The 18458-nt window shown below is 40.4% G+C and overlaps 1 protein-coding gene across 6 annotated transcripts in view; it reads left to right on the forward strand.

The window, feature by feature from the left end:
* Positions 1-18458, forward strand: part of LOC144956602 (transmembrane and coiled-coil domains protein 2-like) — a 432530-nt gene that overhangs the window by 238538 nt on the left and 175534 nt on the right. For 3 of the 6 annotated variants that reach the window (XM_078887206.1, XM_078887208.1, XM_078887209.1), the window contains exon 1: positions 14356-14518. The exons of 2 other annotated variants lie outside the window; for them this stretch is intronic. In XM_078887206.1, coding sequence (XP_078743332.1) covers positions 14386-14518 — 133 coding nt within the window. In that variant the 5' untranslated portion in view covers positions 14356-14385. Of the gene's footprint in view, positions 1-14030; positions 14519-18458 lie in introns of those variants that run through there. One more of the 6 variants, XM_078887207.1, reaches the window with a different exon arrangement.

Genomic DNA, 18458 nt, shown 5'->3' on the forward strand with positions numbered 1-18458 from the left:
ACAAATTTCATAAATTGAGTTATGTATGCAGTGGTGTAGACCACATCTTTCTGATCATTTACCACTTTACATTTTCTTTCTATGTCTATTAGAACCCAATTTATGAATTTTTTTTTCTGAATAAAATGTGTGCTATGGGAAACACTTTATCTTCGATTTTGGCAAATATCTCAAATCGAAACTTGAGATGAAGTGAGTAGGAAAGTGCCAGAAGACAATAGAGAATAAAATAAATTTCGCGGAGGTGATGGGGGTTTGAACCCGCGACCTTACTGGTACGGCAACTCCGCCTGGCGGTGAGAGCGTGCCGATTCTTCCCGGGTTTCTTGAGCCAGCCTCACATTTGTGACCCGTCGGCTCAAAACGGTATTATGTCGGAACGAGCTTTAAAAGCCGAATCTAATGTTAAACTGGTCAAAAATATAAATTGTTGGCATCAGTACCCTGAAATATGTTATCCATTCTCCTCGATAAAACATACAAACTCAACACAAGTCTGATATTTCTGGCTAAAATTCAATTTTCAACATCTTAACCAACCCGACTTAATACCGTTTTGAGGCGAAGGGTCACATTTTATCTTACACCAGTGCCTGCTCCCTAATTCTATGCGTTATTTTATGAGGCTTTGAAAATTGCATCGTCTCAGGTTTGATTCGTCGAGCCCTCTCAATATAAATAACTTTACGTCCGTCCTGGCCCAGACCAGTAAATTGGGTACCAGTAGCAGTTCTCACTCACGTCATCGCCAGCCTTGAATCTATTTACGGGAATTCCCGTTGACAGAACCGTCTGGACACAGAACCTGATTGAAGAGAACAGTAGGCTATAATGTGCGGATTTGTGGTCTAGTCGGTATGACACTCGCTTTCGTATCGGAAGGTCCTGGGTTTGAGCCTCGTTCGGCGCATAGTTGAGTCCTTGGAAAAGGCTCTTTACTCACATTCCCTCACCGTACCAATGTGTAAAATGAGTACCTGGCCGTCAACAGCGTTGTCTCTGTCGGGATAAAAAGACTGTAATATCGCCTAACATGCTTCATGTCTCGTTCTACTCGTCACGTGTTGCTGTTGGTCAGGGACCCCTTGTAAAGCGCTTTGAGCACATTACGTGGATATTGCGCTATATAAAAACTCACGTTTATACTGTCGTACTTAGGAAATTCCGTATTTAAAAATTTGGCCAGAAAACTCGTCCTTCAAATATCGATCGATTTAAATTACCCTTATCTTGGCAACAACAAAAAACACTATCAAACCTGGGACTTTGCGAAGCCCCAGGTTTGTGAGTTTGTAACTATGTGTAACATTGAACGTGTATAGACTGGTAAATGTAATTTATTATTGAGAACAACTCACTGGCTAAAAACAATGACAAAGAGCTGAGTGACGTCAATTTCATTCTATCTATAAACTAGTCGAGTAATTATTATTATTATTATTATTATTATTATTATTATTATTATTATTATTTGGCCTAAAGGTATATAAGGATTTGTTATGTTCGATTGGTATTCCGGTTTTGTCAGGAACGTGCCAATGAAATGTCCTTATTTGACCGTGGTCAGGATGAAATTACGTATGTAAATCTGATTGGGTGGACAACAACAACAACAACAACAACAACAACAACAACAACAAGAAACACAACAAGAACAACAACCACAACAACAATAAACCTTAACAAATCGGCCATACTCTGGAAAAACCCATATTTGAAAATTTGGCCAGAAAACGCGTCCATCAAATATCGATTGATTTAAATGACACTCGTCTTGGCAAAAACTCTCAAACCTGGGATTTCCCGAAGTCCCAGGTTTGAGAGGTTTTTTTTTTTTTTTTTCCCAGGATAAAGGTCATTTAAATCGATCGATATGTGAAGGACGATTTTTCTGGCCAAATTTTTGAATATGGGTTTTCTTCTAGAAATACCCCGAGGTATTTTACCATATTCCTCACCCCGCAACCCCCCCCCCCCCCCGCCCCCCCCCCCCCCACCCCCGTTTTTTCATTGGATAATGGGGCAGTCTTCGTGAGTTAGCGGTACCGTATTTCGTAACTAACTGGTTTTGTTTCCCAATCATAATTTGGTGTGTGTGTGTGTGTGTGTGTGTGTGTGTGTGTGTGTGTGTGTGTGTGTATCCGGGGTGGGGGCGGGGTTTATGTGTGTGGGTTGGGGGGGGGGGGGAGGGCATATTGGTTTTCTTTGGGGAATTCTTTTTTTTTTTCTTTTTGTATGTTAGTCTTTTTGTTTTTGTTTTGTTTGTTTGTTTGTATGTTTGTTTGTTATTGTTTTTTTTTTTTTTTTTCTAGGTGGATAGCTGGTTTGGTATTATATGTGTGTGTGTGTGTGTTTGTGTGTGTGTGTGTTTGTGTGTGGGTGTGGGTGTGTGTATGTGTGTGTGTGTGTTTGTGTGTGTATGTGTGTGTGTGTGTGTGTTTGTGTGTGTGTCTGTGTGTGTATGGGAAGGGTGTGTTTTCATTCACTCTTTCATTCCACCCTTCATTTGTTTAGTAGACTTCGTCTTATGTTAGTCCATTCATCAATTCCGCTCTCTATTAATCCATCTATTCATTTTTATTTTTAAATTTTTGTTTGTTTGTTTTATTTTGTTTTGTATTTGTTTTTTGTTTTTTGTTTTTTTGTTTTTTTTTTTTTTTTTTTTTTTTTTTGTTTTTTTTTTTTTGGGGGGGGGCGGGGGGTTTGTTTGGGTTTGTTTTACATTTTCTTTTTTGTTGTATTTGTTTTGTCTTTTGTAAGTGGGTTTATTATGCGGTTTATTTTGTTTATCCACTGGTTTATTCCTTCATTCCTTTATTTATTCACCCATTTATTACATTTATATCTTTATTATGATTATATATTATCTATATTGATAAGCCTGTGACACGAGCTTAGTGTTATTTGTCACAGCGATGACAGCCTAATGATGATGTAAACCAATTTACAGCCAATTCCTTGACAAATAATGGCGTTATTTCTCGCCGGATTTTCAGAATTCGGTTGACAGTGATGACGGCGGTACCGACCAACCGACAGACCGACCGACAGGCCGATATTCTATCTGGTGCCAGACTTGTCTCTCCACACCTGGAAATTGGGAAAGGTCGTTTGTTTTGCTCACGCAATGACCTTGAACTCTTTTGTTTTTACCTGGACCGGCGTGACGATATTAGGACATCGATTTCGGACCGGAAGGTCCCGGGTTCGAACCTCGCGCGTTCAGCGCATACTTGAGTACTTGGAAAAGGCTCTTTACTCAAATTCTCTCATCATACTTAGGAGTAAAATGAGTACCTGGCCGTTAACAGATGTTGTCTTTGTCGCAAGAAAAAATTTGTAATATCGCCTAACAGGTGTCATGTCTTGTTCTACATGTTTAGTGTTGCTGTTGGTCAGGGACGCTTTGTAAATCGCTTTGAGCACGTTGAGTGGATATTGCTCTATATGTGGATACGAAATACGATCTGCTAGGTCATGGAGGCATCGTGACTCGGTGGTAAGGTCTTTGCTTCGTACTCGAAAGGTAACGAGTTCGATCACCCACCACTGTGCTGTGTGGCCTTGAGCTAGTGGCCTCACACTAGTTCAATTTACGGAGTCTATCCCGGTTTTTATAGCGTGTGAAACTGACAATAGCAATACGCTTCAACAGTCGTGACGTCACTTCCTTCCTAATGACGCATGGTAACTTAGTAACACTGGCTCTAAACTATCGGAACAATGGTGGACGCCCGTATGAAATATTTCTCCGGCGAGCATAAAAGCGTATCTAGAGGAAAAAAACCCCAAAAATTTGATCATGTTTTGACTTTTACACATTCTGATCACAAGGCATATGAAAAGTTCTAGCCAGCATGAATAATAAAAAGTAATGAAATTCTTTGTTTAGAACCAAGATGGCCGCCGTTGCCGGGCGACGTGACATCAGACTATTGAATCTAATTGCCAACCATTCACTGCTGGGTAAACGGGAGGAAGGGGGGGGGGGGGGTCATAAAATAATCTCGACGGCACCCGGGATCGATTTTGGTCCCTCCGCGTTTGAAGCGAGTGCTCTACCAACTGAGCTATCCGGACCCCCGTTCATGTTTAAATAATTGTCAATATTACAGTCGATCACTCACAACACCCTCGACTAACCGCCAGTCCGAACATGGGACTTCCAGAGCCTACCAAGAGTATTGATGCTATGTGTTTTATAAAATACTCACAAAATCCACCATTCGGATATAACGCATCAGCACATAAAACTATTTATAACATTGAACGTTTATAATCTGATCGATAGAATTTAGTCAGAACTACTAGTAAAAATGGCTGGCTAAAATCAATAAATAAGAGCTGAATGACGTCATTTTCGTTCCTTTTCTATACCATCTGGTATCCCATCATGCCTCACACACGTCCGTGTCACATTATACATGTTAATATCTGATTACTTGAAGGTGAAACCCAGATACAACCCAACCCGAAACCAAACAAATCAACCAGTTTTAAGGGCAAAAGCCAACACGATCAGCCCACTCGGGCTGGGTCTTCGGGCTGCCAATGTAAACACCGGTAAAAGCCTCGATCTGCGATAATTGGGTTTTTTCGCTGTCGTTTTTAACACTTAGAGACGGGGTTAGATTACACTCTATCCAATAACCCGACGACACCTTATTGTATGGCTTGTAATATCAAAAGAGCAAGAACAGCAATCCCGACTCGATCGTCATTAATAAGTAAAACACACACACATACACACACACACACACACACGCACACACGCACACACGCACACACACATACACACGTACACACGCACACACACACACGCACATACACACACGCACACACAACAATAACATCAACAAAATACGCGAGCCTTTTTTTTTATATAGCGCGATATCCATCACACTTGCTCAACACGCTTTACAATGGGTCACTAGCCAACGGAAACACTTACCATTTAAGACGAGACATGAAGCCCGTTAGGCGATGTTACATTTTCTTTTTCGACAGAGACAACGCTGTTAACGACCAGGTACTCATAATTTTACACCTGAGTATGTCATGTGAGTAAAGAGTATTTCCCTAAGACCCAGCAATGCGCTGCTCAGAGAGGGACTCGAACCATAGACCTTCTGGAGGCGAATGCGAGTATCATAACCACTAGACCGCATCGCCGCACATAGATGAATGTGGTTAGAGTAAAACTAATAAATAGAGTTGCCTAAATGAGTCAATAAAATGGAGATAAAGATAAAGGGAGTAAATCTGACTCATGAATGAACAACACAAAACAAAGACATTTCGGCCTTTGGCCTTTTTCAAGTTGTTTCAAGTTAGAGCAAACCTGCCTTCTACTAGGAAAATTCCATAGAATTGGAATATTCGACTCCATTGCTGTTTGTCTGGGATCTTTTGTAAAGCGCTTTGAGCACGTTTAGTGGAGATTGCGCTATATAAGCGCTCAAGTATTTTTGGGGTGGATTTTTTTCACGTTATAGAAACCGATATAAGCGTCTGCTTATAGGCCTAATGTGCGGCTATGTGGTCTAGTGGTATGACACTCGCTTTCGGAGGGTCCTTGAGTTCGAGCCTCGCTCGGCGCATAGTTGAATCCTTGAAAAAGACTCTTTACTCACATTCTCTCACCATACTCAGGTGTAAAATGAGTGCCTGGCCGTTTACAGCGTTGTGTCTCTGTCCGAAAAAATTGTAACATCGCCTAACATTCCCCATGTCCGTCCTAAATGTTAAATGTTTCTGTTAGCCAAGGACCCCTGGTAAAGCGCTTTGAGCACATTTAGTGGATATTGCGCTATATAAAAGCTCAACTTTTAATTTTTAATGGCTCTGGCGGATTATTATGTATTAACCAGTTTACTACTGTACACTGGGAAAAGTTATTTGAAAATGTTGACCAGAAAACTCGGCCTTCAAATGTATCTTTGCAAAATCTCTATCTTAAACTTGGGACCACGTGAACTCATTTAAATAGGTCGAGTTTCCTGCTTTGCGCAGGATTAATATTGAGTAATGTGAATGAACGATTTTCATGATAGATAAAAATAAAGAAATAGTTAGATAGATGTGTCTTGCCCAAGGAATAAGGCCATGGAATGGTGTGTATGAAACAGTGCTAGACAAAGCAGAAAGAAAAATACATGAATTAAAAACAACATCCTAAAACTCAGCATTCCTCCGAAATTCTGTAAGTCCCAGGTTTGAGAGGTGTTTTTGTTTTGTTTTGTTTTGTTTTTTACAAAAAGAGAATCATTTCAATCTATCGACATTGGAAGGACGATTTTTCTGGACAAAATTTTCGATAGTTGTTTTGTTTTTGTTTTTCACAGGATAACATTTAATGTCAATGTAAAAAGCTAAATTGTTGAATCCTTGCCAGGTCATTTTAACACCTACTCGAGAAGTTTTACATCCTCCTCTCACCTCTCTCTCTCTCTCTCTCTCTCTCTCTCTCTCTCTCTCTCTCTCTCTATCTATCTATCTATCTATCTCTCTCTATCTATCTCTCTCTCTCTCTCTATCTATCTCTCTCTCTCTACCCTTTCTTTCTTTCTCTCTTTCTTTCTCTCTCTCTCTCTCTCTCTCTCTCTCGTTCTTTTTATCTCTCTCTTGATCTCTCTCCCTTTCTCTTTCACATTCTTTCTCTCCTTCCCTATCTCTCTCTCCTTCTCTTTTTATCCCTCTCTTTCTCTCTCGCTTTCAGTCCCTCTCATCTCCTTCTTTCTCTCCTTCTCCCTCCCTCTCTCTCAATCCCTCTCTCTCTCTCTCTCTCTCTCTCTCTCTCTCTCTCTCTCTCTCTCTCTCTCTCTCTCTCCCCCCCCCCCCCCCCCCCCCATATCCCTGGCCTACCCCTACACATAAGACACAACATCCCAGTGTTTACAAGAATCCAAGCCAATGTTTACATCCATTTTAATCCAATCGAATGTGTAGTTGTGTTGTTTTTCTTTTTAACACGAGTTGTGAGACCGGTCCGGCCCGACGTTTCATTCATCACTTGTAACACATGACAGACTGACACACCGATTGTTGTTAGGTACACGTTCGTGTGTTTTTGGTTTGTTTTTGGTCTCTTTGTGTCACTTTAATAGGATTAAAGTATTTAAATTGTTTTGTCAAGTATTTAAAAACGATATGTGATGAAGGCAGGGATTAGGTTAAATATTTGGATTATTATAATGGGGGTTGTTTTGTTGGTTTTTGTTTGTTTTTCTGTTGTTTTTTTATTGGGGGGGGGGATTGTTTTGTATTGTTTTAGGTTTGATTTGTGTTTTGTTTTGTTTCGATGGTTCTTTTTGGGGATTTTTTCTCTATTTCTGGCCCATTATGATTTTCATCTTGGGTCCAGATAGCTCAGTTGGTAGAGCACTTGCTTCAGATGCAAAGAGACCAAGATCGATCGATTAGGTTGCAGTCGAGATTTATTTTCCGCCTGTTCCCGCTGTCCACCCACCTAGCAGTGAATTGCGGGTAGCTGAGTCTGTTAGATTTGGCGGAAAGTACTCTGCGATAGACTAGGATCCTATCCAAATGTCTCAATGTCTCAATCGTTTCTATGTTATATGTTTGTGTTGAGAATATTGGCTATTAAGCTTAACTGTTGGCCAGGTAACTTCGCGATGGTTGTGTGGTGAACCCGCGGTCTCCAGAAGTCAGTGAGACAGAGCTCTAAGAATGACCTGAGTTTGATACGAATATTTTTGTTTTCGTGGATAGCTCATACGGTAGAGTCACGCTCTCACCGGCCAGGCGGAGTTGTCGTACCAATAAGGTCGCAGGTTCAAACCCCACCACCGCCGCGAAAAAAATGTTATTCTCTATTGTCCTCTGGCACTTTTCTACTCACTTCATCTCTTGTTGTATCCAAATGATAGCAAGCAATTGCTATTGTCTGTTCCCCTCTATAGAAACCGTAATAAATTCCTAGGGCTCCGTGGATTCCATAGCACTGAAGGAATGTTTTTTTTTCATCTCCGTCTTTGGTCCGAATCGGACAGAATCATTGTAGCCATCGTTATGTTATAGCCCGATACTGTAGCCATCGTCATGTTATAGCCTGATACTGAAATCCAAAAGGACTGGCATTTTGACGTCATGATTGTTTTTTGCACCGTCTAGTGAGTTGTCGTTAGTAGAGCTCATGGAAACAAGTTATTTCATTGGTTGAATTATTGAATACAACTCACGATTTGTTTTCTTTTGTGGCCAAAGACTGGCATTTTGGCGTCATTTTTTGGTCAGTATCAGGCCATAATTTGACGAAGGCCACGGAATCACCCAGTGACCACAACGTAACTCCAGGGGCCTTGGATAACCTTTACACCGTCAAATTAGGCCTGGTGGGGCCCTAGCTAGTAGTCTGTGGGCCCTAGACCCTCAGGGCCCCTTGGTGGTCTCTCCCAGATTCGGTCAAACAAATCCTCTAATTACATCTTGTAATCTTGTACAGCACTCTCACCTCTTCCTTCCCCCCCCCCCCCTCACACACACACATCCACCCCTTCTCTTTTTATCTTTCCCTCATCCTAACCCCCCCCCCCCTCACACTATCCCTTCTCTTTTTGTCTTTCCCTCATCCTAACCCCCCCCCCCCCACACACACACACATCCACCCCTTCTCTTTCTGTCTTTCCCTCATCCTAACCCCCCCCCACACACACACACACGCCCACCCTTTCTCTTTCTGTCTTTCCCTCATCCTCACCCCCCCCCCCTCACCCCATCCCTTCTTTTTCTGTCTTTTCCTCATCATCACCCCCCCCCCCCAACCACACATGCAAACATACATAAATACATACACACACACACATACATATACACCCCCCCCACACACACACACATACATACATAAATACATACACACACACACACACATACATACATACACCCCCCCCCACACCTCAAACAAACTAAATACATCTACACACACATACATACACTCCCACACCCCCCCCCCACACACACAACATCACATACATACAAACTACACCACACATACATACATACACCCCCCCACACACACACCATACAACTAAATACCCTACACCACCCCACACCACAACCATCACATCCAACCCCCCCCCACACACACCACATACTACACTACAAAATCACCATACCACAACACACACAACATATACACCCCCCACACCACCACACACACACACATACATACATAAATACATACACAACACACACATACATACATACAACCCCCCCCACACACACACATACATACATAAATACATACACACACACACATACATACATACACCCCCCCACACACACACACATACATACATAAATACATACACACCACACATACATACATACACCCCCCCCACACACACACACACATACATAATACATACACACACACATACATACATACATACACCCCCCCACCACACACATACATACATACATAAATACATACACACACACACATACATACATACACCCCCCCACACACACACATACATACAAATACATAACACCACACATACACATACACACCCCCCCACACACACACTACATACATAATACATAACAAATACATACCACACACCACTAACATACTATAACAATTACACCCCCCCCACACACACACACACCCCCCCACACATACATAATCATAAATACATACACACACACACATACATACATACACCCCCCAACACACACAACAACATACACATACATACATAAATACATACACACACACACCATCCACCATACATACAAATACAACCCACCACACATACACCACACACCACATACATACTAATACATACACACACACACATACATACATACACCCCCCCAACACACACACACAAACATAAAACTACACATACACCCCCCCACACACCCACACATACATACAATACATAAATACATACACACTCACACATACATACATACACCCCCCCACACACACACACACACACATACATACATAAATACATACACACACACACACATACATACATACACCCCCCCACACACACATACATACATAAATACATACACACACACACACACATACATACATACACCCCCCCCCACCCACACACACACACACACCCAACCCTTCACTTAAAATTACCCACAGGGAATGATTTACGGAATTCCAGACAGATCTCCCATGGACTTCCGGTGCCCTGGAATCCTTTAATCAATTGTCTCCCCCTGCCCCCCCACCCCCCCCCCCCTCCCACCCCCCTCCATCCTTCCACCCATCCAGTCTTGATCTGATATGACAACTCGACACTGATTCTATTTTTAGACTTCAAAGGAAACCCAAATTAATTTGTCTTTGACTTAGGTTTCCGTCTTTGTTGTCTATTTTTAGAAAGTTTTTGGATGATTTTGAAATCTGAAATCTGATTAAACATCAATATCTATATAGATAGTCTGAGCTTGGCTATGAAGATCACAACATTGCCATCCGGAAGTATAACGGATCAACACACAAAACTACGTGTAACTTTAAACGTTTATATAGTCTGATTTATACAGTTTAATGAGAATTACTCATAAACGCGGATGGCAAAATCAATAACAAAGACCTCAGTGATGTGAACTTCATATTATCTATAAACATTCAATTTGTTGTTAGGACTATTGTGTTGATAGTTTAATACCACTTTATTGTGTGTGAGTGGGAGGAGGGGGTGTATGTGTGTATGTATTGGTGTGTGTATATGTGTGTGTGCGTGTTATTATGTATGTGTAAGTATGTATCTCTGTGTGTATTATTATGTATGTGTAAGTATGTATCTGTGTGTGTGTTAATATGTATGTGTAAGTATGTATCTGTGTGTGTGTTAATATGTATGTGTAAGTATGTATCTATGTGTGTTAATATGTATGTGTAAGTATGTATCTCTGTGTGTGTTAATATGTATGTGTAAGTATGTATCGTGTGTGTGTGTTAATATGTATGTGTAAGTCTGTATCTCTGTGTATGTGTGTGTTAATATGTATGTGTAAGTATGTATCTGTGTGTGTGTTAATATGTATGTGTAAGTATGTATCTGTGTGTGTGTGTTAATATGTATGTGTAAGTATGTATCTGTGTGTGTGTGTGTGTGTTAATATGTATGTGTAAGTATGTATCTGTGTGTGTGTGTGTGTTAATATGTATGTGTAAGTATGTATCTGTGTGTGTGTGTTAATATGTATGTGTAAGTATGTATCTGTGTGTGTGTGTTATTATGTATGTGTAAGTATGTATATATATGTGTGTGTGTATATATTATTATGTATGTGTAAGTATGTATCTCTGTGTGTGTGTTATTATGTATGTGTAAGTATGTATATATGTGTGTGTCTGTGTTATTATGTATGTGTAAGTATGTATCTCTGTGTGTGTGTTATTATGTATGTGTAAGTATGTATCTCTGTGTGTGTGTTATTATGTATGTGTAAGTATGTATATATATGTGTGTGTGTATGTTATTATGTATTTGTAAGTATGTATATAAATGTGTGTATGTGTTACTCAATGTGTTACGAAAATGACCCCATGACCCAGCATCCAGCATGCTTTTCATCAACAGATTGATTTTTTGTTTTCTTCCTGTTCGTCGATTTATCCTAAAACCGTAATTTCCTTTCTGCATCGGAGAACGAATCTTGCTGGTGTGGCGTGATTTTTAATTTCCCGGCGCCATTGTTCTCGCCAGACGGATGATAACAATGATTTAGTGTAGATTGTAATGGGAAGAAACTGTAGATTAAGTAGGGGTTGATGATAGGGGGGGGGGGGGGGGGGGGGGGGGGGGTGGGGGGGGGGGGGTAGATTCTTGACAATGTAGTCTGTACGGAAATGATGAGATAAAAATAGTTGTTGTGGATTGTATCTCTCTCTCTCTCTCTCTCTCTCTCTCTCTCTCACACACACACACACACACACACACACACACACACACTCTATCTATCTATCTCTATCTATCTATCTATCTATCTATCTATCTATCTATCTATATATCTATCTATCTATCTATCTATCTATCTATCTCTTTCAGTTCATCCATCCATCTATCCGTCTATTTATCTATCTATTATTATTTAAAATATTTACCACAATGTTTGAGACAGTCTACATTAATGTTTCAGGCTTAATTTGCCATCGTCAGAACTCAGTCCTGACGATGGCAAATTAAGCCTGAAACATTAATGTAGACTGTCTCAAACATTGTGGTAAATATTTTAAATAATAATAATTCGCTCCATTACTGCATGTCGAGCACTTTTCGTACCATATTTGTATCAAACACGATTCAATATCTATCTATCTATCTATCTATCTATCTATCTATCTATCTATCTATCTATCTATCTATCTATCTATCTATCTATCTATCTATCTATCTATCTATCTATCTATCTATCTATCTATCTATCTATTTATCTATTCATCCATCTATCTATCCATCTATGTATTCATATATCCATCTATCATTATACGTATCAGCCCCCCCCCCCCCCCCCCCCCCAACATACCACCGTTTCGAGGTGGAATTTGGACATGTAGGAGAAATTGGAATCTACTTCTATTATAACTGTTTGGACTTTTTGTTTTTTAATTGGAGCTTGAGGCTGAATGGGAGTTCGTGAGTTTAAAACAAACAGACAAATAGACAAACAAACTTTTAGACCAAATAATAAAAAAAATAATATGTTTTAAAAAAAAACCAAATTGGGTTTATTTAAAATTATAGATTGTTGAAATAAGCTATCCATCAAAAATATTTTGTTGTTTTGTTTGTTTTGTTTTGTTTGTTTGATTGTTTTTGTGTGTTTGTTTGTTTGTATAAATTGGTTTGTCAAAGTCCAGCCATGCAGTTGTTGTCCAGCAGTTAACAGCTGTCATGAACACTCGTGGTCACTATCTAGTAGTCAAGCCTAAAGGCAAGATCACACACACAATTCTGCCGTACTCTGGAAAAACCCATATTTGAAAATTTGGCCAGAAAACTCGTTCTTCAAATATCGATCGATTTAAATGACCCTCATCTTGGTACGTACTCTCAAACCTGGGACTTCGCAAAGTCTTCGTTAAATCCCAGGTTTGAGAGTTTTTGCCAAACGAGTGTCATTTAACTCGACCGATATTTGAAGGACGAGATTTCTGACCAAATTTATTTTCAAATATGGGTTTTTTTTTTCCAGAGCGACAGAATTGGATCGGAGTAAGAGTGATTCCTACTTTTGTTTTTAACTTTAAAAAAAAAATTAATTTTATTATTTATTTATTTATTTATTTTATTTATTTATTTATTTACTTTTTTAAATATACATTGAGTTTACATATCAAATTGTGTATAGCTCATCTTTTAGATGTGTATTTTGTGAACTGGTTATGAAATGTTCGGTGTACCTACGATTAAATTATAATAATATTAAAATATCGCACAGGGAGGGACAAACACATTGAAATCCTGAACGATCCAATTTGATGAAAACAAAGAGATGATTTTGTCCCCGCCAGGGATCAACAGTTAAAGCAATGTACACGACAGTGTTGGGTGTCATTTAATTGCCGTTATGCAATTTGAGCACGTTTAGTGGATATTGTTGCGCTATATAAAATCTCAAGTTATGTTAGGTTAATATTACTTATGATGTAACCATAGCCTATATTATTAAGACTGTGGATAAAACTGAAAATGAATAGGGAATGAGATTAGCGGAAGAGTAGCGTCCCTTGATTGGACGTCACCCATAGTCTGTGACGTCACCGGCGGAAAAGTTATTAGAGAGAGAACGTCATGTTGGTTGTGCGCATGCGTCTCTCGTCCTCGCTGCGAGGACGAGAGACGCATGCGCACAACTAACATGACATTCTCTCTCTAATAACTTTTCCGCCGGTGACGTCACAGACTATGGGTGACGTCCAATCAAAGGACGCTACTCTTCCGCTAATCTCATTCCCTATTTATTTCAATTCTGTTGTGAAAATGCTACAGTCGAGAAGGATTGAGTGAGAGAATAAAAACAATAAAGGTAAAGAAGAAGAAGAAGGAGAAGAAGAAGGAGAAGAAGGGGGCAAATATGATATGAGCAGCCATTGTAAAACTGAAGTGAAATTAATTCTGTTGTGAAGCCTTTTCCTTGACGAAAGATTGAGTGAGGGAAGAAAACAGGAGGAGGAGGAGGAGGAGGAGGAGGAGGAGGAAGAGGAATAAGAACACCTGTTATACAAGTGAAATGAAATCGATTCCCTTTGTGAAGCTATTTCTTACAAGAAAGATTGAGTGAAAGAAGAAAACAGGAGAAGAAGAATAAGAAGGAGGAGAAGGAGGCGGTGGTGGTGGCTGTAGGAGGATAAAACGAGGAGGTAATTATATCGAGGTAATAAAGATGGAGAGCAGGGCATCGAATCGGGCTGGGCGATCCAAGTTCTACGATAACTTTATGAGGAAACGGAACAGTATGCCTGAGGCCCTTCTGAGGCACCGATTACAAGTCCATCGTCAGTTGCACGATACCCTCCGTGAGTACTGCCCGGAACTGACTTGTATAATAACATACTACAATATTATTTTGGTAACAACAAGATATGAAGTGAATAGAAAAGTGCCAGAAGACAATAGAGAATAAAAATTTTTTCGCGGCGGTGGTGGGGTTCGAACCTGCGACCTTATTGGTACGACAACTCCGCCTGGCAGGTGAGAGCGTGGCTCTACCGTGTGAGCTATCCACGAACACAAAAATATTCGTTTCAAACCCAAAGTCATTACTAGATCCCTCTCTCACCCACTTCTTGAGACCGCCGATTCGTTCGTACACCACCATCGCGAATAATTTTGACCAGCATTAAGCTTAATAGCCAATATTCTCAACACAAACATATAACATAGAAACGATTGAGACATTGAGTATGCTCCGGTGTATGGGGTGAATTTTTAATTCAGAAAAGTGAGTGGAGCAGGCACTTATGTTGGTAACAACAAGATATGAAGTGAATAGAAAAGTGCCAGAAGGCAATAGAGAATAAAATATTTTTCGCGGCGGTGGTGGGGTTCGAACCTGCGACCTTATTGGTACGACAACTCCGCCTGGCAGGTGAGAGCGTGGCTCTACCGTGTGAGCTATCCACGAACACAAAAATATTCGTTTCAAACCCAAAGTCATTACTAGATCCCTCTCTCACCCACTTCTTGAGACCGCCGATTCGATTCGTTCGTACACCACCATCGCGAATAATTTTGACCAGCATTAAGCTTAATAGCCAATATTCTCAACACAAACATATCTTAATCGTTTCTATGTTATATGTTTGTGTTGAGAATATTGGCTATTAAGCTTAATGCTGGTCAAAATTATTCGCGATGGTGGTGTACGAACGAATCGGCGGTCTCAAGAAGTGGGTGAGAGAGGGATCTAGTAATGACTTTGGGTTTGAAACGAATATTTTTGTGTTCGTGGATAGCTCATACGGTAGAGCCACGCTCTCACCTGCCAGGCGGAGTTGTCGTACCAATAAGGTCGCAGGTTCGAACCCCACCACCGCCGCGAAAAAAATTTTTTATTCTCTATTGTCTTCTGGCACTTTTCTATTCACTTCATATCTTGTTGTTACCAACATAAGTGCCTGCTCCACTCACTTTTCTACAATATTATTTTGACACAGTCTGAAAATATAACCAAACTCTCATTTTAAAATTTTGGCCAGAAAACTCGTCCTTCGAATACCAATCGATTAAACTGACCCCCATCTTGTTAAAAACTCTCAAACCTGGGACTCCAATAGATTCTTCAAGGAAGTTCCAGGCTTAAGAGTTTTGGACAAGATAAGAGTTATTTTAATGGATCGATGTTGGAAGGACGGGAAATCTGGCCAAATTCGAAAAATGTGAAATTTATTTTTACTTCAAATTAAGTCAAAATAGCGTTGACTTGTTTGTGGCGGTGTGATCTGTTATTGGAGTATTGTTATTGTTATTGTTATTGTTATTGTTATTGTTATTGTTATTGTTATATTAGATTATGAAATTAATAGGAGCTATTCTGCCGAACTCTGGAAAAAAAACAAACACATATTTAAAAATTTGGCCAGAAAACTCAAACTTCAAATATCTATTAATTTAAATGACCCTCATCTTGGCAAAAAAAAACCTCTCAAACCCGGGACTTCGCGAAGTCTCAGGTTTGAGAGTTTTTTGCCAAGATGAGGGTCATGTAAATCGATCGATATTTGAAGGACGAGTTTTCTGGCCAAATTTTCAAATATGCGTTTTTCCAGAGTACGGTAGTTATTGTGGAAATTGGAAAACATTAAAGGAATGTAGGCGACCAATGGGATGGAACTGTTACCTTCCTTCTTCTGTATCTCTTTCTCTTCCCCCCTCCCTCCTTTTCCCTCTCTCCCCCTTCTTTATCCTCTTGCCTCTTCTCTTTCTTTTGCTGTTGTTGTTGTTGTTGTTGTTGTTGTTGTTGTTGTTGTTGTTGTTCTTGTTGTTGTTGTTGTTGTTGTTGTTGTTGTTGTTGTTGTTGTTCTTCTTCTTCTTCTTCTTCTTCTTCTTCTTCTTCTTCTTCTTCTTTTGTCTTTTTTCGTCTTCTTCTTCATCATTCTCGTCATCATCAACATTGTTATCATCTACATCATCATCATCATCATCATCATCATCATCATCATCATCATCATTACCACCATCACCACCACCACCACCATCACCATCGTCATCATCATCATCATCATCATCATCATCATCATCATCATCATCATCATCATCATCATCATCATCATCATCACCATCATCATTACCACCACCACCACCATCACCATCGTCATCATCATCATCATCATCATCATCATCATCATCATCATCATCATCATCATCATCACCATCATCATTACCACCACCATCATCATCATCATCATCATCATCATCATCATCATCATCATCATCATCATCATCATCATCATCATCATCACCCTAATTCATCCCCTTGTTTGATGTCAACATTATAATTACACGGAATGAAACACGCGAGACTTTCATCCTAGCGTTCCCATGACTTGATGTGATTTAGTGCGGCTATGAGGTCAGATGGTACGACACTCACTTTCAGATCGGAAGGTCCTGTGTTCGAACCTTGCTCGGCGCATAGTTGAGTCCTTGGAGACGGCTCTTTTAGAGCGCTTTACAAAGGCCCCTGGCTCTAGATGCTTTAGTCCCGTTCAAGAAACCACCAAGCCTTGAGAGGTCGTGTTGTCTCCGTCACTGTTGTCCTTATCCTTGTTGTAGAGTCACGCTCTTCCTGGCGAGGCGGAGTTGTCGTACCAGTAAGGTCGCGGGTTCAAACCCCCATCACCGCCGCAAAATGTTTATTCTCTATTGTCTTCTGGCACTTTCCTACTCACTTCATCTCTTGTTGTTGTCCGTGTCGTAATAGTATTCGGATATTTGCGGCTATGTGGTCTAGTGGTATGACACTCGCTTTCGGGTCAGAAGGTCCTGGGTTCGAGCCTCGCTCGGCACATATTTAAGTCCTTGGAAAAAAGGCTCTTTACTCACATGCTCTCACCGTACTCAGGTGTAAAATGAGTACCTGGCAGTTAATAGCGTTGTCTCTCTCTCTAAAAAGATTATAATATCGTCTTGCCTCGTCCTAGATGCTAAATGCTGTTGTTGGCCAGGGACCCTTGTAAAGCGCTTTGAGCACGTTTAGTGGATATTGCGCTTTATAAAAGCTCAATTTTGTATATATATATTTTTTATATTCACTGAGTTGGATAGAATAGGGGACAAACACATTCCCTCCCCTGATACTCTCTCTTTATAAGTCTATCAAGTTTTGTCTATTAAGGGAAAATATTATGACAAGTTTTCATTATTCATGGCTAAACTACCTTGGCCTCTCTCTCTCTCTCTCTCTCTCTCTCTCTCTCTCTCTCTCTCTTTCTAACTCTCTCTCTCTCTCTATTTCTAACTCTCTCTCTCTCTCTCTCTCTCTCTCTCTCTCTCTCTTCCCCCCTTCTCTCTCTCTCTCTCTCTCTCTCTCTTCCCCCCTTCTCTCTCTCTCTCTCTCTCTCTCTCTCTCGCTCGCTCGCTCTCACACCCACACACACACACATACACACACACACATACACACACACACACACACACACCTATACACAAACAAACATCCACAAAAAGCAATGAACAGATTTTTAGCGACAACTTGAGCGTTTATAGCACAATATCCACTGAACTTTCTTTAAGTTCTTTACAGGGGGGGGGGGGGGGGGGGGGGAAGAGAGATAACCCCTATTAGCCGATATTAGAATTTTTTCTCCCGAAAGGTACAACGCCGTTAACGGCCTGATACTCATTTTACACCTGATTACGATTAGAGAATGTCAGTAAAGAGCCTTTTTACAGGCTCAACCATTCGTCGCTCAGAGCGGGACTCGAACCTAGGACCTTTCGATGCGAAGGCGAGCG

The sequence above is a fragment of the Berghia stephanieae genome, chromosome 11 (assembly GCF_034508935.2).
Source record: "Berghia stephanieae isolate SIO BIC M18660-M18661 chromosome 11, UCSD_Bste_1.3, whole genome shotgun sequence".
In the NCBI taxonomy this organism is placed as follows: domain Eukaryota; kingdom Metazoa; phylum Mollusca; class Gastropoda; order Nudibranchia; family Aeolidiidae; genus Berghia; species Berghia stephanieae.